General features: G+C 41.6%; 1 protein-coding gene across 2 annotated transcripts in view; it reads right to left on the bottom strand.

Moving 5' to 3' along the window:
* The window catches only part of SHTN1 (shootin 1), a 55,210-nt gene extending 36,104 nt beyond the window's left edge, over window positions 1-19,106 (bottom strand). For both annotated transcript variants that reach the window (XM_064716670.1, XM_064716671.1), the window contains exons 1-4: window positions 18,934-19,106; window positions 12,100-12,152; window positions 5,567-5,627; window positions 1,363-1,457 (exon numbers count right to left, since the gene is read on the bottom strand). In XM_064716670.1, coding sequence (XP_064572740.1) covers window positions 1,363-1,457; window positions 5,567-5,627; window positions 12,100-12,152; window positions 18,934-18,991 — 267 coding nt within the window. In that variant the 5' untranslated portion in view covers window positions 18,992-19,106. The remainder of the gene's footprint in view (window positions 1-1,362; window positions 1,458-5,566; window positions 5,628-12,099; window positions 12,153-18,933) is intronic.
* Between the last annotated feature and the right edge of the window lie 4,069 nt (window positions 19,107-23,175).

Raw genomic sequence — 23,175 nt, 5'->3', positions numbered from 1 at the left:
TACAAAGCATCTCTGTCTTAATGAACAAAAACTGAACAGGAATCACTGCAAATATTTAATTCTCTTTCACTGTCCTGCATCCAGACACCCCAGGGGTGTTCAGGTAAATGTCAGGGTGACTGCCCACCCATCAGCCAAGCATTCCCTGTGCTCAGGTTTAAGAATGAAACTCAGTTTTCTACTAAAGACACACCATGTGCCAAAGTCAACACAGACTTCAGAACTCCAGTATGCATCTTCAAAGAAAACATACACTATACTGTTCATCTGACCCCAAATTTTCACCTAAGCAATCATCTCTGATCCCCCTTATCCTCAGCCCTTCAGTTATGGGAGATTTATTCAAGAATTTATCTCCTTCCTAAGGAATGAAAGTGAGACAGTGGGGAGAGAGGTGTGAGGAGCCCTACATGGTGCAGCCAGCTCACAAACAGCCCCATGGAGCAGAGGGAGTCTTTGAACTGCCCTTGTCCCTGCATTACAGGCAAAGTGCAGAGAAGAAGACAAGTTGCATAAATGTGTTCATTTTCTTACTTATATGCTGATTGTCTATCTTATGAATTCTAATATAGTGTCATTATGCAAACAATTAAGTAAATACCTCCAGAAAGTACATTGCTAATGCATCTAAATTAAAGTGATTTCTTGCTGGTGTGATTTTTACCATAACTAAGGATGTACTTTGGGCAGGGAATGGGGAGGGAGGGGAAAAAAAAAAGGAAAAAAAAAAGGCAGTCAGCATTGCTAATGAAATTTGGTTCAAAATTGCTGTAATCCATTTTCTGATGAAGTGGCTCAGATGCATTTTACACAACCAAAAATATATAAGAGAGATAAAAACATTCTTTAATAATAATGCACTTCTGATGAGATGGAATATAGAAAATTACACACTTGCTAAATTCATCAGACTAGACGCAATCAACAGAGCAGTGGAGGTCACCTTTCCCCTGCCCTTGCTTTGCTTTCATAAACAATCACCTGAAATGTAATGCAGTGGTTGACTTTTTCCATTTGATTTAGACACTGAAATGCTCATTATTGTTTTCACACAGAGGAGTTCTAAAACTTATTTTCCATTTAACCTAAATGCATATGAAAGCTAGAGATCAGGATGCTGGTCCATGAAAATAGAAACAACATTAAAATGGTATTTTTCCTTTAAAGGCAGGAATGGTGCTTTGCATCTCGCATCTGGCTGTTAGTTTTTTGCCACTTCTAAACTATTTCACAGCTCCACAAGGTTATACAGAAATATATAAGGGTCATGCATACATTCTCAAGTTTTAAATAAATAAATAGATAAACAGGTGAATAAATAGATTTAAAAAAAAAACCCAGCATCACCATAATTCTTCTCACCTTAGAAGCCAAAGCCTCAGCACTTTCACGGCATGTCTTCTCAATTTCAAGATGGTTCTGAATACAGTTCACTTCCTCAATAACCATGTGAGAAACTAAGGGAAGAGTTCAAAAATTAGTCATTATTTTCCTGAGACTGACACATGCCTCCCATGATCAGAAATAGAATATCTTCTTTTGCTAACTTTCATTGTGAGCATTTCAAACACAGGGAAGTACATACTTAGATATCTCCATGGATAGGAATGGTTCTGAGCATTGGATATTTGGGTTGTTCCTTTAAGCAGTTCTCTCAAGTCATGTTTGCAGCATTAGAGGGGCAACTGTAGAACTGAGTATAAACTTATGGAAGCAGAGGACCAGCAGGAGCCTCCTTCACAAATCTCACTCATCATCTTTATTTCACTAACACCTGAGGAATCAGAATGACACCCTCAGGATAATCCCTTAGGAGAGGTTTACAAAGCTCCTTTTCACTTTCTGGTCTGTTTCTCATTGCCAGTCTCTCTGTGCTTGAGCAGGCCCCAAAATGAGCACCACGGTCTCACCTACCTCCACTGTTCACAACACAGATTTCAAAACACTCCCAAAATCTTCCCTGAAACCAAGACTGGGCTGTCTGACTGCAGCTGGAATGCATGGCTGTACATTTGATGTCACGGCTGGAGGAGCAAGTGCCACATCTGTCCTCTGCACTTAGAAAATCCCTATTACAATTGTGGGTACACATCACTCTGCCAAAGACAGGCAAAAGAGTGACCAAAAAGTTCTGAAACAAATTCTGTTCTGTAACACAGGAGACCAATGGGAATCAGAAAGAATTTAAAAGCACAGATACATTCTGGCCTGCAATTCTACTCATCTCTCAGCAGTACATCTGTACTTTAGTAGTGTTCAAAGTCTTAAGGGACAGGTTATAGGTTGCACAGGGGAGCAAAGCAGAAAACCCCAGAATAGTTTTCCATTTCTCAGACTCATTGATGCAATTCCCTCTTGGCTTCTGGCACCCTCATCTGATCCCAAACAGCAGCCTGGAACCTAATTCTGCAAATCATTGCAAGGCACAAATTCCTCTTCAGCAGTGTCATGATTCCAGTGCACAGAACACTTGCAAAAATGCACAGGGTACTTGCAGCTGAATAACATTTTGGAGCAGGAACAAGGCTGGAAAATATAGTGTAAACAAAGAGGAATTTTTTCCTAGTATTTCTTCTCATTTTCATCAAGATAAAATTTAAAATCTAGGGATTTCATACCACTGGGTAGAAAACCCTCCTTGCCCTATTCCAAGAGTTTTGACCAAAGACTGAAGAGAGATATTTAAGCCATCTTTGATATACAGAGGTCATCTTAAAAACTACAAAACAGAACTTCATGCTAGGAAAAAGAAGGTCATTAACAAATGTTATTTATGCAGCTTTATACTTAACATCCCCTGAAGCTTTCATTTTTGAAGTTTTGATGTTGTCAGAGGAAATTAGCAACACATTGGTATGGTGAGTAGCTGCATGAAAGACCCAAAATCTACAGAAAAGAAAAGGCAGGGCAGTGTACTGGTAAATCTTGGTCTATAAACTATATTCACATGAAGTCTTCTACCAGGAGTGCAACCAGACCTCTTTCTTTGAATGTCTTTTTATTTTCATTTCTCCTGTAAAAATTATCTTCATTTTATTTTAATTTCTCTGTGGATAAATAATCTGCTCCAAACGTGTCCTACCAGCTGCTACATTTTAGAGACATACAACACATACAATTAGAGAGAGGAAAAGTTTCATGCAGTACATCTCCCTGTCTCCTCTGGTTTTATTCTACTGAGCCCTGGGAGCTTTGAGCAGTGAGATGCTTTGGGCTGGATGAAGGAGCAGTGGAGATACAGAGCTGCTCCCATTTTACAGACAGGAATCCAAGGGCCTCAAGCAAGGCTAAAGTTGGGAAACAAGGATCGGGCTCTCATGGCAGAACTAGGGATTACTCTTGGTTCATTTAAACTTAATTAACCTGCAATTATGATTAACTCAGGGGAAAAAAGTCTTTCCAAATTAAATACAAAAACTATATTATTTCCTAAGTCTGTCCAAAGTTCTTATTATGTTAATATTAATATTCATAAAGAAGCACTAAGTGGCCTGAAACATCTCTAACCTTGACAGTTTTTTTCAGGGGTAATAATAATCCGCAGCAAATGCAGGCCAACCAAAAACCACTTAACTAATTAGTAGTTGCAGTCACCGAGAAAACATGAATCAACACTGTTATTACAAGTGGCACATTTGAGTGGCATCTAATTATGACTTGATGAGCACGATACTTGCATTATCAACATTACTACTGCATCCCATCAGGGACTAAAAGCCGCTGATGGCATTGACTGCGAGAAACTCCCCCTCAATGGTCCCGCAGCACCCAACAATCTCCTTGGCAGGGGCACCCTCACTAAATGACATGTTAAGCATAATTACTGGTAGACATTGTAAATAAACAGGATTGGAAGTGAAAATTGTACCAAGTGCATAAGACACAATCTGACACATTGGAAGTGGCAGCCTTAATTGAGAGTTTCTTTGACTGCTCAAGATCATTTCAACTGCATTTCTCGGAGGACAGTGATTATAACTGTGGAGACAGACGGCATAATGGTATCAGCACTGCTGACAGAGCAGTGAATTAAATTGTATCTGCTGTTGTGTGAAAGCCTTGATGAGAGGTACAGATCCTTAGTGGTCTTATCATTATAACACAATGGTCATGTTGTCATCAACCTTGCTGGCTCCAATTGAAAAGAAATGATTGTGTGTTGAAGCTTTCCCCCCCACCACCACCTTCTATCTCTTGTGCTCAATAGAACCAATTTTCAGAGAGCTATGAAATCACGCAATAGGGCCTAAAATGCAGCTGCTTGGCATACAAACGGGGCCCCATTAAACTGGAATCACACACAATATGTGTTTATGCCAGGAGAACAAATAGAAGCTGAGTACAGGCCAAGTTTATTCACAGACACAAAGCCAATGTAGCTCTTCATCAATATAATTGCCTTTTATATTGTCGTTTAAATAATGGGCTCTATTATTGCTTTAAAATCCTAATATTCCTGGCATTTTATCACTATGTTTACAAGGTATGTCCTTTAAAAATGTGAAAGGAAGATAAAAGAAACCTATAAAATCTTACAACATCAAATATTACCTCAAATTTTAAGTCTTAACTACTTGACATTTTCTGCCACACTCCAGTATTCCTCGTATCATAACAAAAACAAAACAGGCAGCCGTTTTTCCAGAGGAATTGTACTTCTTAGAGAACATTCTTGGTTACCTAAGATCATTCAAGGCAGTAGACAATTCCTGTTGATTTCAGATTATTTTCCATAATTGTACCACACGAACTATTATAAAACAGAAGTGAGCAAATTCCTCTTTAACACAGTCACACAAAAGTACAGACCATGTGATTTCCTCCTCCTGCATTAACTTCATCCACATTTCTGATGCTTCACCGTGCAGTTCACTGTACTGGCACAAACCAGATGTAACAGACCACAATCCCATTGTAATTGTCTCTTCTAAGGAGCTATTCCACTAGGATACTTCCACTCCCATTAGATGTGCTTTGTTGCTTCCAGACACCACACAGTTTCAATAGAACCATTACCATAAAAGTGAAAAACTGAATATTGAGGTTCTCACAGCCCAGACGAGATAGAACTTGCTCTAAAAATTAGCACCTGAGAGCAGTTCGTCCTAAAAACCTTTCCTGGTGTGTCTGTGCTTAAAGTAGTATTAGTCCTTCATTTAAAAAATGGCTATTATTATTATTATTATTATTATTATTATTATTATTACTACTATTATTATTATTATCATTATTATTAGGAATCTCAGCATCAAATCACTTCAAGCATGCATCATTCCAAAAGTCACTTGCAGAATCCAGGTGAGATAGAGCCACCTTTGCACCACTGTATTTTCACCACTTTGTACCTTGAGAGTGACTACCCATGCCAGAGAGTACAAGTGCTGTAAAAGCATTTATTCTGACTACTGTGGGCAAAGTCTCACTGGATTAGCTCCTTAAACTCAGCTTTCAAAAAGAAACAGCAAGTGGACCTGAATCTCAGCATTGTTAACGCTGCTGTAGAGTGTGCAGAACTATGTTCATAATTGTCTACGTCAAGAAAATCCCACTGACATTGTCAGCTTACTTTTCTGAAACTCCTCCAGCTTTTTGACAGCCTCATCTCGTTCTTGCTTGATTTTGTCACACTGTAGGAAAAGAGAAAATTGAAATGAAACACTGATCCCAGTTATTTAATTAGCAGTCAGTCACAACATGCAAAATCAACCAGGATCAATTGCCAGCACAATAATGTACAGAAGCTTATCAAAGCATTTCTTTTTCCTTTCAGCCATGTAAGATCAATGGAAATTATGCATAAAAAATTCATTACTCAGAGTACTTCCCAGCCAAACTGGCACACTGCACTTGATTTAGGTTCTGATTCAGAGCTACTCTGAAAATATTTTAAAGAGACACATTATCCCAAACCGAAATAAGCAGTTATCCATGTTACACCAACAGTAGAAGCAATACTTTGCATGTCAAAAATAGACTTTAAGTCTAGTTTCTTTAACACAAATAGACTCAGAAAAGAGGCCTACATTTCTATATCCACCATATGCAGGGAAAACCTCAAAGCCAACCATCAGGGACATGCTGTTTAATTTCATTACATCATGAGCAAAGTTTCAGCTTTGTAGAGAGAAAGGCACTCATGTTCATGCTTTAAGGAGTTCCCATCACCTCAGTTTTATTAATTTTGTGGTTATTGCTAACACTACACAGGCTTGCAATCACTGATCTTATGATGGAACGGGTTCTTCCCAAAGAAAGAATAAAACAGATGTGAAATAGAGTTCTCTAAGAAAACCCATTCTGTAAGTAAATGAAAGAACTCAAAGAAATGAGTAAAATTCACAAGAGACACAGTCAGTGATTAACCACAGTGTGAAAAACACATGACCCAGGGGGAAGTATGACTGGCACACAAGGTGCCTTACACACACATCCTTCCTCACATGCGGCTGGGCATGTTCACAGCAATAAATCAACCTAAAACCATGAGTTAACTTCTGGAAGAGGTCTGTGTGACTGAGCTCCTTACAGTGCAACTCCAATTACAAGGATGCTGGCCACTGGAACAGAACTGGGTAAAAAAATCAAAAGACAAAACAACCCAAAAACCCTGAAATGATTTTGCTCGATTTTCTGTTTTTCCACATGAGGAGCCACTTTGAGTTAGCTGGGAAAGGAGCCTGCTGTTAAACAACAAGAAGGGGGAGAGTCTGATTCAAAGGCAGCCAAATTCAAGAGAAAACATCTATCAGCTACAGAGGACCCTGGATGAGACCCAAAGAAGGATCTGCTCTCGGGCAAGGCGAGGATGCCACTGGTGCTGGCTTGGGGCAGATGGTGGCTATCTGTGGGAGCAAAAGGAGCTGCACTCAACAACAATCTCTCTTCTGATGGCACTGGGGTGATGAGGCTTCAAGGGACAGGGCTGAGTAGGGGGACAGGTCAGTCCCAGCTGCTGTAAGGACTGTGAAACAAGGCAGAGCTGCAGAAGGAGCACAGACACGCTGAGCCAGCAGCGCCGGACGAGGACTCACCATTTCCTGGGGCCCTGCTAACAAAGAAGCTGTGGAGAGAATCTTGCAGAGGAGAGGTGGGGAAGGGAAATCCCTGCACGAATCTTGCTGCCCTCCCTCTGTTTCCTCAGAAAAAATGTGGGTTACCTTTGTGGCAGAAGTGCAGTCTAAGAGCAGAAGGCAGCGAGAGATGCAGAAGGTGTTTCTGGCTGTTCTGCAGAGCACAGTTCTGCCACAAAAGGGAACTGGTGGGAGCTGCGGTCTCCTTGGATTTCCCAAGAAAGACCCTGGAGCCACAATGACATATTTCACCCACACATGATTTTTCTGCACACTGCAAGCTTTCAGCCCACTGCACATTAAATGAGCAATTTAAAAACCAGAAACATTAACATTTTAAGGATCTGATCTGTTGCCTGTAGAAGTCAACAACTTTCCTACTGATGGAAACCTTGCTGTAGAGGACATAGCACACTCCCTTATCCCAACGACAGGAAAAAATCCCTTTTAAAATCCTCCAGGCAGCAAAAACTCCTTTTAAAATCCTCCAGGCAGCAGGCTGTAAGGCAAAGCAGCTTTCCCTGTGCAGTGAAAGGGGAAGTTAAATGACCTATTCCACTTCACCTCGAGTGCTATTTGCAGAGAGAGCTCCATTTGGACCACGGCAAGCTGACTATTCTCCTCATAACTGCCACATTTCTCTGCACAATCAGGGTCTCTAGGCTTGGGTCTCTGCAGAGCAATTCCTGCTCCCAGTTGCAGTTTTCTCAATACCTTCCTTTTGCTGCTACTGTGCTTCAGAATGAAAGAAGAAGAAGAAAAGGAGAGTGGGAGATTGCTGCCCTTGCTGAAATGATCAATGGAAAGCACTTTGCCTTCTGTCTTGCAATCAGAGCCATGCAAGCAGAGCTGTTACAGGTCTTTCCAAAAAATACCCTAGTTTATCTTCTAAGAATTAGGAAAAATTTGAGATTTTCTTTAACTACTTAAACTGTTTCAATTTTGAAATTTACACAAAAATAAAAAGCCTATAAACTATGTTTCATAATAAAAACTACTGTCACCCTTTAAAATAAATTGACCTTACCTTTAAAACTGAAAAGTTTAAAAATCAAAATTTAGATGTATGAGCTGCTCCTAAAATGCTCCAGAGAAGTCCTAAAAGTTCATAACCATCTCACTTTTCAAAAATGCAGTTTTAGGCATACACAACAATCATTAATGGACAAAAGTATCACTATTCCTAAATATTAAAAGGCAAATATCATAACATGACTATAAAATCTTCACTTTCCACATTCAAGCACATGCAACTGCTAAGGAGAAAATCTCCATGTATTTACTAAGCTTTCCCTTTTCAGTGTTAAGGGGTAACTCCAAACTAAAGAGTAACCTTGAATAAAAATTAAGAAGTTTGTAGCTCCTGGATTGCCAGTCAATTTTCAGTTTTTAACTTAATTAAGAGTTCCAGCTTCTCTGCAAAGTAAAACAGCCCTTTATTCTATTTTATTTAATATATCTAGTATTAGTATTAGTAATCTAATATTTATACCACCATTATACCACCTATAAAACCCTAACAAAGTAAACAGAAAATACTGCAGTGCTGGACTGGCTACAGTGATAATCTCCTAGCAGTAAAAATACATAGCATCTGTATTTTTAGAAATTAACAGTCCATTTTCCAAAGTTGATTTTGTGAATAACTCCATATATTCTTCATCTTTGCAGGCACAAGTTCAGAAGATTTGTCAATCCCACTCTTTTCAGATTTTAGCCTTCTAGGTAGCCAATACACAAGGCAATATTTTAATTTCTAGTTTCTTGTCTATTCTCTACTAACAGGCTTCTTTTTTGCCAACTATTTTGCACATAAGCTCCTACAGACTTCAGTAAAATGCCTTCAAAGGGCAAAGACAACAGGGAGATTGTTCAGCCCAGATATTAAGATGCAAAAAGTTCATGTAGTAGTCATATAGTCAATTAAACCATTGCTAAGCAACACAAGACACAATTCTTCCCCATTTACACAGATTGTGAAATGTATGCAGATTTAATGCTTGTTCTAAAATTGTGAGTTTGGTGCAGTGCTCAAAAGTATCCAATGACATTTGCAGTGCTCTGCTCAGAGAAACAATGAGTATGTGATCAAGGCAGAGTCCCTTCCCCATTCCCACTTGGTGATAAAACGTATAATGCACTCCATCCTGTGCTTTAGCAGAGCAAACCCCATGAATGATGTATCAGAGATACAGAATTACACCTACCCTTTTGGATAGCTGTCTTGCTTTTTTTTTCCCCCTACTGGCAGCATGACAAAACACTGTCAAAACCAGCGTTCAGAGTCATTTCTGTCTGATTAGCAAGTAGTCAAATATTTATTCATGATCTGACTCTGAATATGTCAGAACTGCATATTAAGTTACCCACATTTGTGTGCAGCTGAACATTTGTTATCCATTTTTGGGGGGCTGGTATGAATGTTTTGTTGGCTGCATCAATAAAAAAAGATGACCTAAGAGACGTAATCTGACAATATAATTTTGCCTCCATTATTTCTAAAAGTATTTAAAAACACTAAGAAAAAATGTCTGGGGAAATGTTGTCAGAGACTCCACCAGTGGTCTCCAAATTGGCAGTTTTGCAAGGCAATGAGGAAGAGACACTGTGGATGAAAGATCTTGTCTTTTGCTCCTGAATTTTCATGGTTATTAGCATCCCTTTCAAAGCAGCAGTGCTTTGAACAAAGTAACCCACTTAAAAGTCAATTTACTTCCTAATTTTAAGGAAAAATATGGAACAAAGAGCATAAATTTTCAAAAATTAAAAATATATCTTAAGTTACCTGCCCGTTATCCACTATGTTCCACGTGTCTAATGGAAACTAGGACAATTTCTGCATGCACAGCTCATCTTTCAGAGCCACACAAGCACTGCAGTGACCTAGGAAAGTATTCCAAGTGTACCAAAAACACATACACACACACTGCTATTTAATTCCTCTGTGGCACTTTCCACACACAGTCTGCAAGTCACCTGCTAAAAGAATTAACATCTCATTCTCCTCTCCACGCAATTATGTGACCACAGCTGACACAGAGGAAGCCACTTGCTGACATCCACAGTGACAGATGTGGCAGAAAAAGGAACAGAAGTCACCCACAACTTCCCAGACCCACAGGCAGAGAAAGTCTGTGCTGTATTTTTCCAGCAGCAGGTTTGATCCTGCAAAGCACAAACAGATACAAAGCAAGAGATGCTAAGGACCTTTAGGATTACTCTGCCCTGCCATAACACAAGGAACAGTTTCTTTCAGTATTGGCCCTGGAAGCAAATATAGCCATGAACTCTGTATCAGTAGATTTTTTTTTTTTTTGTAGAAGAAATGCACTTAAAGCCCCACACTAAACCACTTGAGTCCAAGCACTTGAACAATGAACCATGACTGCTTACACAAGCACACCAATTTGCAGGATGGAGATTTTGGAGGTAGAAAACTTGCATAACAACTGAAAATCCAGCCCTGAGCACGTGTTTAACTATTTGCTCAGCTGGGAATGTAATCCCCATCGGCTCAGACTTGGGGGATTTTTGGGTGTTATGCAAGAATTCCGCAAAAGTTCAAAGCAGCCTCCAGATGAAACACACAAGAGTAGCTAGAGATATGCAGATGTAGGAAAGAAGTCTTGTGAGAAAGAGGAGCAAGGAGGCAAGAAGAGCAGAATGGAAAAAACAACCTCAGAACTTCTCATTCCATCTCTATTTCAGAAATAAAAATTTTCATTGACATTCCCTTTGAAGAAAAAAAAAAAATTAAATAAAAATGTAGCTCAAGGGAAGTCTCCCCATTCCTCCCTTCCCGAGCTAAACAAAGTTTTGCTGAAGAAACACCAAAGCTGAAATGACTTGGGTTCAGGGAAAGTGGACAGTCTGTTTTTCATGAGGTGTACTCATGTCCTGGCACGGCACTCCCCACATGTGACAGAAGCCAAGAGCCAGCATGGGACAAACTAAAGGAACAGAGCAGAGCAGGGCAGGATGCTGAAACCTCTCCCAGTGGTTTGGAGACTGCAAGAGAAACCTGCCCAGGTGTTAAACACGCTCCTACATGCCTCCCTTTCTGCTGCCAGAGACAGCATTCTGGGCTGGAAGGAGTCTTGGTCCAGGTCAGTCTTATTCTCATTTTCTTCTGTGCATTTCCTCCAAAAGCAAAGAGAGAGGAGAGATTTCCTGGGATGAGCTCAGCAGAACAGGAATGCAGCAACAACCAAAGTGAAAAGGACAAGGAGGTCAGAGCATAGAGGGAATGAAGCACATTGTGCTGACCACAGTAGAAATACAAATAATCTTTGCTGAATCATAAGTGTACATAAGTATCAAATTTTCTTCAGCAATAAGAAAAGAGTTAAGGCCAAGGTCTTCTCAATACAGCCTTGAATTGAAACATTTGTAACTAAAAATGACCATTCCAAAATGATTTCAAAAGAAGCTGAATTAAACCTATGTCTCCTGGCAGCTAACAGGGATTTAAAACCCAACAGATTTCTTCTTACATCTTCAGCTCACTCATACTGGAGAAGAATTGTGCTTACAATACAGTGTAGCACTGACTCCCCTGCATGCCTCCCTACCTTCAGAAATCATATTCCTACATTATGAAAGTTCAGAAGCTGAGGGAAGGTCTTCTCTTTTTTTTGTTTCTTTTCAGTAATTAATTCCCCTGTGCAAATGAAGTCATAATAAAACAAGTCTTAGATCAAAGAGAAACAATTTTATCTGGACACGTGACTTGGTCTATGCTCCCACTGTTATCACATGCAAATCTGGTAAAGCAGCAATCACTTAAAATATATTTACAGGAACTTTTCTGCAGTGGGACAGCCAGAATAGTTGTAAGAGCTGCATTCATTGCTCCATAAAACACAAAGGTACAAGTAATACTATTTCTTCTTCTTCTTCTTCTTCTTCTTCTTATTATTATTATTATGTAACAGTGAACTCAAAAAAGCAGTCAGGAATCTGCCACAGTCCAAAAGGCATTCTGGTATTCAGCATTTCAGTATTAAATGAATAATTGATTCATACAAACCTCTTCCTTCGTTTTCTTATTTTCTGCTCTAAGCTCTTCATATTCGCCAATAGCTACACAAGGGGGGAAAAAGAAAAAAAGTTAATATAGCAGTACCTCTTCCCAAATTAGTTCTCCAATTGATTAAATTGAAAACTCTTCTTTTGTCTATGCAGATTTCTTAAATAACATGGGTCATAAACTTCATTAATAGCCTGTTAATATCCTATGAACTGGATAGACCTCTAGAATAGAAGCAATTAGGAAGTGTCTGAAAAAGATGATAGCTCCCGAAAAAATCAATTTTTGATCAATGTAGAGTTAAACAATTTTATTGATTGAGTTCAAAAATTACAAAGTGGATATACTGGTTTGCAGTGACCATTTTAAACCCACACTGGCTCAGGTTACAGATCAAGCCCATAAAGAATGGTCGGTGTGACACAAGGGTACTTGCAGAGCAGCTGATCCCTGCACCAGTAAAACCAGGGTCTCCCATCCATCCCTTTACTTTGTCCCCACTTCTCCTTATGTACCCCAAATTCCATGCCCAAGAAGAAGGAAAAACAAAACAAAAACAAGAACAAAAACAAAAAACCCCAAAACCCCACAAAACAAAACAAAACAAGCCCCAACAGGTAGATGAACAACCAAAAACTCACACTGGTGAAACAATATATTTCCTACACAGGAGCACAAAGACTGTGTCTCTTGGTCACTGCTCCACTGCCAAGCTATTCCCTGTTCCCCTCAGGAAAATAAGGGAAGAGACCTCTACCATCCAGATGCATGAAAAGGAATGCAAACTGCACCAACAGATGCAATTCAAGTTTCTTCATACTTGAAAACTGCTGGTGTTTGCTTGCCTTTAAGGTAAAATCATTCTTGACATTCAATACTTTACAAATGACTGAAAAATGTAAATATAGATTTGCTCCACCCTCAACAGCTCTCTTCACACACTCCATGAACAGAGAACTCTGACTCATTAGCCCTGAAGGAGAAAATAACAGAATATTCTGGGCTATAGCTCTTAACCCACCCAAACTATTCTCAGCCAACCCTGCTCTTTCTTACAGTAAAAGAGTAAAACCCCAAAAGAGCCAACGTGAGTGAACACAGCATGTTCCTCCACAACAGTGGCCTCACTTATTCACCAGCTACTCACTCCACAGCTCAGCTGGCCAGAACGGACTGTCCTGGAAACATATCAATACCCTTTATCAGCATTAAATTAAGCAGGTAACTTTGTATGCAGAAGCTCCTTTAATTATAACTTAGTATTCTGATTTTCAGTTGTCAACCTGTGTCTCCTGGACTTGAATTTGCGAAAAGAATGTAAGTATTATCTAAATTAGATGTTTTATATATTAGATACTTACTATGGCTGAAAATGACTTATTACTAAAACAAGGCCATAAGGGTAAAAGTATATAATGACTATAATTCACAATGAACAACAGGAAAGACACCTTCATTTACACAGAGTGAGGTGGTGACTCTTCCTACTCTTTTTATTAAAAAATTAATCAATCCCTTTCCTAAAGCTGCATATTAAAAAAACCCAAGTTAATGAAAAAACCCCAAACTTTAAAAATGCTACATGCATATACTTCAGTATTTATATTGCAAACCAGGGCAGCCTTCCAGTTGATTGAGAGCCATTCCATGACAAATCAATAAGTAATGGATTTAAAATCTATTTATTTACTCAAAAAATAAGTAGAGCTGTCAAAGGAAGCAAGTGTCACTCCACTTTTTTTTGCTTCCATACCATGGACCAGGCATGTCTTTACTGGTACAGGCAGGAGAAAGAGCTGATGGGGCAAGAAGTGCTCTGCTCCAGATGAAACAGACTACCCCAATTAAGTCATATTTTATTTGTAGAAGTAAACTAACACCTGGCTTTTTGGATATATCATTAGAGACAGAATTACCCCTGTCAGCACCAGAAGCTTTAATGGAATTGCTGCCACCACATTGCTCCTCCCAGTGTACATGGAATAGGAAAAATCAGGCCAAGAGTGCTGTGAAAACTCTTGAACAACAATGGCCTCCTACATGGACAGCATGCACAAGACTGTGAAGTGCTGTCAAAAGCATTAAAAAAAGCCAAAAGGGATAATTTTTTCCCTTGTTCACCATTTTAGGTTCAAAGATTCCTTCTGCTAAATCCAAGTTACCAGTATTTCAACAGGATGCAGTAAGGCACCAGCAGCACCAGCCAGGTGCACACTATTTTCAAATAAAGCCTGGGTGGCATTTTCAACACCTCCTTCTGTTCAGGGCAATCTATGGGACAGCAATACACCCAGCACCTTACAATGACTCCAAATCCTGACTCACAAACCTATTAGCAGGCCTAAAGCTTACATGGGCAAACCAAGCTTTGGGTCAGGTATCAGTTGCATTTGCTGAAACCTACACGGCTCAATTACCTTACAGTTCTTTAAAAAATAAATAAAAAGCACCTGTGTAAGTACACAAAGATAAGTGTTAGGTACAAATACTGTAACTCAGCTCCTGTATCTGTGTTCCCATTTGCCTGGATTTTACTCAAATCTATGAAAGAGTGTACAAGTAACTTTAATAAACCCCAAATTTGCATCTTGCAGTCTTACACCTTCCTTGAAAAAACAGAGCAGGAAAACTAAACACAGCACTGCCTGATAAAGACCAAGCACTAAGTTCACACCAAAAAACTTGCCTTCACAAGTTTCTGGAAAAAAATATAGGGTTCACCACAAGAAACTGAAGTGGGGAAAACATCTGAACTCTAATACATTCAAGCAGGATGGGTTCTGCTGGGGAATTAATGCTCTGTATTAAGATATACACCCAAGTACATGGGGGAAAAGTGAATTATAGAGCAGGTGACTACAGAAGGGAAGACAACAGCCAAGAAGGTGTCCTAAGAAATTTCTCTGGCCATAAAAATTACTGATGTGCTACAAAGTAGAATTAATTTGTCAGGCCACATTAGGAGCTTGTCAATAGTATACATTTAAAAGGTACTTCTATGATATATTGCTGTCAGATTGGCAGTCTAGTCTGTTCTTAAGAAGATACACATAAGATGTTCCCTTATTCAAAGGAACAGACATTATAAGAAAAAGTTTAAAGAGATCAAATAGATCATAATTTAAAAAAATGTATCCAGAGCCACAGTGCTTGGGACTAGAGATTGGAAATCATCACACTTCATCAAATCCAGCCAACAAACACAGAGCAAAGTTAGACCATTCAAAAATGAAGAAAAAAATCCAGGCAATATAAATACCTTTAGTATATGTGTGGTTAGAACAGTTGTTAACTACTGTAATGGTTAATGTAAAAAAATTTAGCAAAGCGACCAGAAATTTGGCTATGACAGTACTGAAGTGTAATTTTACCTAGTTTGTAACTCCAGACACTTTGATCACTGACTCCTGTTTTCAGCTGAACAAAAAAGGGACTATTGCAGAAGATGACTCTGTCTTTAAGGGCAAGGTTCCAGCAGTGCCAGTAAAACCAAAGACAAACAAGGTAATCTTCCAGGCAGATTATGATTCAGCTGTTAGTCAAGTTTGCTAACATTCCTCAGGTTCTACAACCAACCACTAATAACACAAAGTTTTGCCAATATGCTTTTTTTTTGTTTGTTTGTTTTATGTCTTACCCACAGAAATAAGGGCCAATTGAATAGAATGTACATCACTGGAAACATCACTTAAAGTACAGTGAGGCAATAGTAATATTTATAGTGAAACTGCTGTATTAAACCATGACATTTCAGAAAACTATTTGAGGGTTAAAACTCAAACAATACTTTTAAGTCCAAAATATCATCAATACAGAGATCTTGTTTCTTCATGATGCTCACCTTAAACTTAGTAATGGAGCAAGCTGAAGAATGATCAGTATCAGGTATCTGAGTCTAACACACAGGGCTTGGAAAATTCAGCATGGGTGACAGATAAGACTATCTTACACACAGACGGCTTCAGTGTCCTCGTTACTGCTCAGAGCTCTGCCAAACAACCAAGCAAATGTGCCCAAGCCCCAGAGAGCTTCACAGCTGCCACTGAGAATTGAGTGGGCAGCTACGACACACCTGCCTCAGGTTCCTCTCCTGACCTGGGCGAGGAGCAGTGAGAGCAGCGGCTGAAATGTGACAGCATCAGCCACAGACGCTGCTATGGCACCGCTCCGCAGACATCCCATTTACCTGGTGCCAGGCAAGCCTCTCAAGAGCAGAAAAACACATCCTGAAAAAGAAACCAAGCCAACAGCTACTGAATGAATGCTTTCTGAAACCTTTCCAAACCCATTTGCATTTTCCAGAAATCTGACTACACTTCAAAATGTTACAAAAACCCGAAGCCGTACACTGCTCTGAACAAAATAAAGATAGGACAAGTCTGTGTACCCATTACCCCAAATATTCAGATCCAGCAGATCCTTCCACCAACTGCATTTTTTCCCAAAATAATACTGTTATCTGCATTTGGAAGCAATAAATAAGAAAATTAAGAGACTCTGTTCAACAGACCATCCTAAAATTACTTGAGGGAAGTTGGTAGTATCTAAAATAGTCTTGTTTTTTTATCAATAAGAATGGAGGGGACACTATTCCAAATTACAGTATATAAAGAGTTAGCAAATTAACTTGTCTACAGTAACAATGTATTTTATCTAACTACAAGAACAATTTCATTTATGTCATTATCTTTTCACTGCTTGAGTTTTTCACTCTAGGAACCAGACTCATCAGTCAACACAACTTAACTACTGATTTAACTATGTGTGCTACCATTTTTTTGCATAATGTAAGATGTAAAACAGAAGAGTATTTTAATTTTTTTCCCCCCACTGGCTAACTTTTCGCCTACAAAAAACAACTTTCTCACCCACACATCATCACAAAAGTGTATGATAGCCTAACAGCAACACACCAAAACTCCTGTGTTTAAGGATGAACATCCATCAAGAACAGAGCCTTACAGGACTGGGTCTGCCAAGTGCAGCTTCTGTTTCAGCTCAGGTGGATCTGGGACAGCCAGTCCTCAAGTTACAGTAACTTTCCCTTGAACTAATTCTTCTAGTCCTGTGAAATTTCCTTAGACATTAAACGATATCCAGCCCACTGGAGGAGAAGACTTTCAGAGAGCAGAACTGAAGCCCTGCTCTAAAAAATTTCAACAGACTCAATTTTCTCTAAAGAATAACACAAACTTGTCTTTTTTGCAATTATCATTGTCATTTTAACAAATGCTGTCTTGGAGGCAACAGTACTGGACAGAAGCAGTCAGCCAGCATGAGAACCAGATTTTGAGCCCTATTTTTTGGTCTCAGATTACCTAAACACTCAGCTGTAAGACTATCATTTCACACCTAATGAATCCTTCCAAGGCAGAATGTATCTTGTGCTGATGGTAATAATGAATGCCCAAAGCTGACCATACAGGAAAAACTCAAAAAGTGACAAAGTAGGTCATAAATAGTCCATTAATATTCAAATGAAACTTGGTTAGGAAAAGCTTCTGCTAAACACAAAAGTAATGGAGCACATTTACGGTCAGAATGAATGACAGAAAGATGGGCACTGATCACACCCCTGTAATTTCACTCCTTTACACAACTTTTCCCAATAGCTCCTTTCCAAACTGTCCCTCCCCAGCTCACAGGAGACCAGGAGAGCTCAGTAGTGGGAAATACCAGATGTGAATTCCAGCGTGGCTCCTTCACACCTCCTGCACATGCAGGAGGCAACACCAACCGCTTGGTGCACAGGAAGATGTTCACAATTCAAACAGTTTGGTGCACGGGAAGATGTTCACAATTCAAACAGATCTTCAAACGTTTCAGTGTGCCCACCTGACTAACTAAGGCTGCAGCTTTGCTGGATCAACCTGGCTTAGGGACACACTGACCATAGGGGAGTTAAAAATGGATCATGAGCACCCCAACTCCTTTCCTTCTTGCAGAGAATTAAGCATTACAGTGTTCTAGTTTCTGAGTCAGACTACGATGAAATCATATGAAACTCAATGAAAGTGAACATGCTGAAATTCTGGCCTTTCCTACTAAAGCACCGAAAGTGACTCATACACACCCAAAGCAGCCCAGGGTGGAAGTACTGAAGTGCTACAGAAACCGACAGCGCATCAGGACAGCCCTGAGCGACCAGCGGGAAGTTTGATCGCTGATGGGGACAGGGATGCCAGGAGCTCCATGGCTCGGGCCAGGACCGGACCCTGCACCACGGAGCGGGACATGGGACACTGACAGCTCAGCACGGCCTGGCTCAGCTCCACGCGAGGCTGAGCTCCTCGGAGGGACAGCGAGGAGAGCAGACTGTCACCCCAGGAGCCCTGGAGCTGTCCGGTGCTGCGGGCTCCGAGCTCCCCGCCAGGGCAGCACCGGGCACCCGGCACGGCCCATGTGCGGCACCGCCGCCTCCCGCCACCGCCATCGGCCCCCGCGACGGCCGCGCTGGCAGAGCCGCTCGGTCAGCGGGGCGGGAAAAGCCCGCAGAGATCATCGGCTCCAAGCCACCTGCGGCCACAGCGGGCACCTGCGGGGCGGCGAGGCGGCCGCGGCGGGCGCCCACATGGGGAAGAGCCAATACGTTCCACTGCCCTGCTTTATTTCATCAAGGCTTTTATTATTTCGCTCCGCACGGGCAGAGCAAGGGGCCTGGGAGCGGGGCCGGGGGACGCCCAGGCCGCGCCCGCCCCGCCGCGCCCCGTTCCCCCAGCGGGCACAGAGCCCTCGCCCCGCGGCGGCCGCGCTCCCGCCGGCCGAGCCCGGGCCCGCGGCGGAGCGGGGGGAGCCGCTTTCTCCGGCGCCGGAGGCGGCGCCGCCCGCCCCTACCTTGGTCCTTCAAGCTGGCGAGGAGCTCCAGCTGCTTCTCCTCGTCGGAGCTGTTCATCCTGCCCCGCCGCCGCCGCCACGGGCCGGCGGCTGCCCCGCTGCGCTCCGCCCCGGCGAGCGCGGCTTCACCTGGCAGCGGGCGGGCGGCGGCGGCCGCAGCCCCGGGGCGCGGCGGGCGCGGCGAGCGGCCCGGCCCGCTCCGCTCTGCACATGCCCAGACTCCCGCGGCGCCCCAGTGAGCATGTGCGGGTGCGGGCACGGCGGGCCCGGCCCGGGGCGGGGGTCCCGGCTGCGGGAGCCGAATTGCACAGCGGTTCGGCTGGAATGGGCTTCGGAGTCATCGAGCCCAACCTGTGAGCGAGCACATCCGTGTCAGCCGCACCATGGCACCAAGCGCCACAGTCAGACTTTGAGCATCTCTAGGGATGGTGACTCCACCACATCCCTGGGCAGCGCATTCCAATGTCTAAGACCCTTTCTGTGAAGAAATTCTTCTTAATGTCCAACCTAAACCTCTCCTGCCTTAAAACTGTGCCCTCTTGTCCTGTCTGATTTCTGGGGAGAGAACCTTACCCCCATATGGCTCCAACCTCTTTTCAGGGAATTGTAGAGTGAGACGATCTCCCCGGAGCATCCTCCAGGCTGAATACCCCGGCTCTCTCAACTTCTCATAGGACATCTGCTCCAGACATTCTACCAGCTTTGTGGTGTGTCTGAAGCAGATGTCCTACAATATCCTGCAGCCCTTCCCTAGACTCGCTCCAGCACCTCAGTGTCCTTCCTGAATTGAGGGGCTCAGAACAGCACTTAAGCTGTGGCCTCACCAGAGCCGGGTACAGGGGAAGCATCACTTCCCTGGGCCTGCTGCCACGCTGTTCCTGATCCAGACCTGGATGCCTTCTTGGCTGCAGACCAGCACCCCCAGGTCCATTTCCACCGGGCTGTTTGCCAGCTGCTCTCCCCCAGCGTGTGCTGCTGTTGGTGTGGCCAAAGTGCAGCACTCTGCCCTTGGCCTTGCTCAGCCTCATGCTGCTGGCCTTGCCCCATCGATCCGGCCTGTCCAGGTCCTGCTGCAGACCCCAGGCAGGGTCTCCCACAGCATCAGTGCTCCATAAACTGAGATTAACCCTACTGATCCATTCCCACACTGCTGCCTGTGTGTTGCTGCAGTTTTAATGGGCCCTTTTGAACAGCTTGCATAGCTCAGCTTTCCACTGAGGAGCCCTTGCCCAGAGGAATGGGGAGACATAAAATGCTTGTTTGAGTGCTTTGGTACAAAGAAAGCTAAAAGGTTTTAAAAGAACCCTGGAAGCTTGCATTACTGTTTGTGAGGATCCAAGGGAAAACAATTGCATGCCGGTGTCCAGCACTTTAAGGAAACTTTGGTACAACATTAGGGCAGAGGGCTTTGGCAGAGACCTGCTGTGTTCACCTCAGAAGAACACACTTCTTCTCTCTGCTATTCTCTGATGATCCCTTTCTGAAAAAAGGAGGGGATCCAGTCATAATCTCTGTATTGAAATGGTTGCCTTACCCAGCTTACCCCAGGGCTGACAGTAAGTGCGATGCAGAGTTTGCTCCTGTTTATACATTTTGCTGAGCTCCAGCAGCAGTCAGCTGAGCAGCAGCTATCTCCAGACTGACATGGGCAAAGGTTCAGTTCATATCCCTCCCTCTCTCCTTCTTTGGCAAACACCCATCAACCCCTGTGGCAGGCAGGTCAGAACACACTGACTACGTGGCAAAATTAGTTAGAAATACCAGAGAGTGAAAGGAAAAACTGCTACAAATAGTTGCTCAGTCCTCCTGCCTCCTTCCTCCCATACCGTATCCTCTAGTTTTCCCGTTTTTACCTAGTAAACCTTTAAAACATGAAGAGGCTCTATCTGGATGATTTACAGCATTTTCTGTCCTACAGGTGGTTAATGACACGTGTAACATCCTGGAGAGAAGCCATAAGAACCCTGTGAGCTGTGCTGATGTCTCAGAGGCATGATATGCCCCAAGGCAGAGGCAAGTTCATAGGCTAGTCAGCTTATTTTGAGCTCATCAGCACAAACACCTTTAACTGTACCAAATGCAAAGTTATGGATTTGTGCTCCTAGTCAAATGCAAAGAATGGGAAATGACCTTGGAAAACGAAGGCTCTGTAGAGGAAGTGGGAGGCAAAGTGCAAGCAATTATGTAAGTGCTGTCAGAATGTTACTGCTGCAAAAGAATGGCGGTATGCTGACAGGGTAAAAAAGTTTCTTCTGCAACACTGGCAGGACCAAAATAAATTTTCTGTATCCAGTTCTTTAAAAAATGGTACCAAAAATTTAAAGCAAAAGTACAAGAGAACAAAAAAGACCTAAAGTTTGAGGAGAGTGCTTTGCAAACGAGAGACCTTAAATCCTTGATCTTTTTAACTGAGCAAAAAGGGAACAAATTATTTGGTTATGGCAGTTTCAATACTTCAGGGCTTTTCAGCCTAGTGGAAAAGAGTCAACCAGAATCTCTGTAACCAGAAGCTGAATGTAAAAGCTACAAATAAAGCCACACGTCAATAAATGCCTCCGTTTGAAGGAACACAGAGGTCCTATTTAGGTCCTTGGAGTTCTGGGATGACCTTGGTTTTGAATAGCCCCCACTTTAAGTCAGAGCAGTTTTGCCAGTGTTTTACTTTTTAGTGTCCTTTCTTGGGCTGCCTTGTTGGCTTCCCTTCAGCCACAGGTCTCCTTCCAAGTCCCTCTTCCCACTGCCGATATCATTCCCTTTCATTTCCAAACCAATTTCCTTTATGCAGTACAACAGCAGGATCTGCAAAAGAGTCATTGTAGGGTTGCTTATCCCTGCACAGTGCCAAGGCACTGGACATTTTCATCCTCCAACAATGTCCTGTCTGTTGTATGCAGCCAGAACAGGGCATAAAATCCCTTTGATATCTGCAAAGGCTGCAAGTCAATTCTTCCATTATTTTATTTGTTTACTCAAGTTAAAGTAATATGTCCACATCAAAAGAATTCACTTCCATAGTTTCTATATTAGGGCTTCATAATTTTTCTTTTTGTTTTTCTTCACTTATGTTTACATCCAGTTACAATGCTTTGAAAAGTCAGCATTTTAAAACAAGGATCTCCTTGTTTCAGACCATGCTGGTTGCAAGAACAGGATGGCTGTCACTGCAGTAGTATTATTTACTATTACTATAGTAATAGTAGTAGTAATGATAATAATAATATATTAATCAATTGTTGCTAATATTTTTCTAAGTTAGGAGATAGCTGTAAAGTTAACTCTATTGCTGATAACTGATGTCCTTTGGGAGACCAAAATTCAGATGGATTCATCGTAGCTCTAAATTCTGCCAACTCATGGTTGCAATGGATGAGAATCTGTCTGATATTCTCAATTACACAGTAGCCATCAATCATATAAAGTAGGCTAATTGCAGGGGAAAAAAGAAAGAAAATAAAAAATACTGGAAGTTCTAACTTAGTCTTATTTTGGGATAGATCTTAGTGAGGTGTTGGACACCTCCTGTTATTCTGACTAATGCTTGAACCTGATGCAAATGATCAGTTCCCAACAGGCGTGTGTAACTCAGGCTGTTGTACCTGCTTGCATATAAGTTTTTCAACTTTTTCCATGGTTCATCTCTTGGATGGGACTTTGATGAACAGTCAAACGATAGACTTGGCAAGTTGAAAATATTACCATATGACAAACTGGAGCAGGTTGCAGTGGTTAGTCACATAACTCCTAAATTCATAGGGTATAGAGTGAAGACCTAGGAATTCATAGCATAATAGAATTTTTGAATTTTGAAATTTTGAAATTTTGAATAATTAAATTGGATAATAAATTAAATTTGATAATTGAAACCATTATCATGCGTATGAACAACTTTGTCCTGGGACCACCTAGAAACAGTAAAGTGTGAACTTTATCTGTAAATCCTTAGAATTTTTTTTTTCTCCTATATTAGCTGTTTAGCATAACAACACTCATAACTGGGCGTACAGAAGTAAATATTTTGATACCCTATCAAGTAGGTCAGGAAGTTGATGTGGTTGTTATCTATCTATCTATCTATCTATCTATCTATCTATCTATCTATCTATCTATCTATCTATCTATCTATCTATCTATTATCTATCTATCATCTATCTATCTATCTATCTATCTATCTATCTATCTATCTATCTATCTATCTATCAATCACTCAATTATCTATCTATCATCTATCTATCTATCTATCTA

Source organism: Zonotrichia leucophrys, chromosome 6 (assembly GCF_028769735.1).
Source record: "Zonotrichia leucophrys gambelii isolate GWCS_2022_RI chromosome 6, RI_Zleu_2.0, whole genome shotgun sequence".
Taxonomy (NCBI): domain Eukaryota; kingdom Metazoa; phylum Chordata; class Aves; order Passeriformes; family Passerellidae; genus Zonotrichia; species Zonotrichia leucophrys.
The sequence above is the reverse complement of the archived record's forward strand: the minus strand, read 5'-3'. Positions and strand labels throughout refer to the sequence as shown.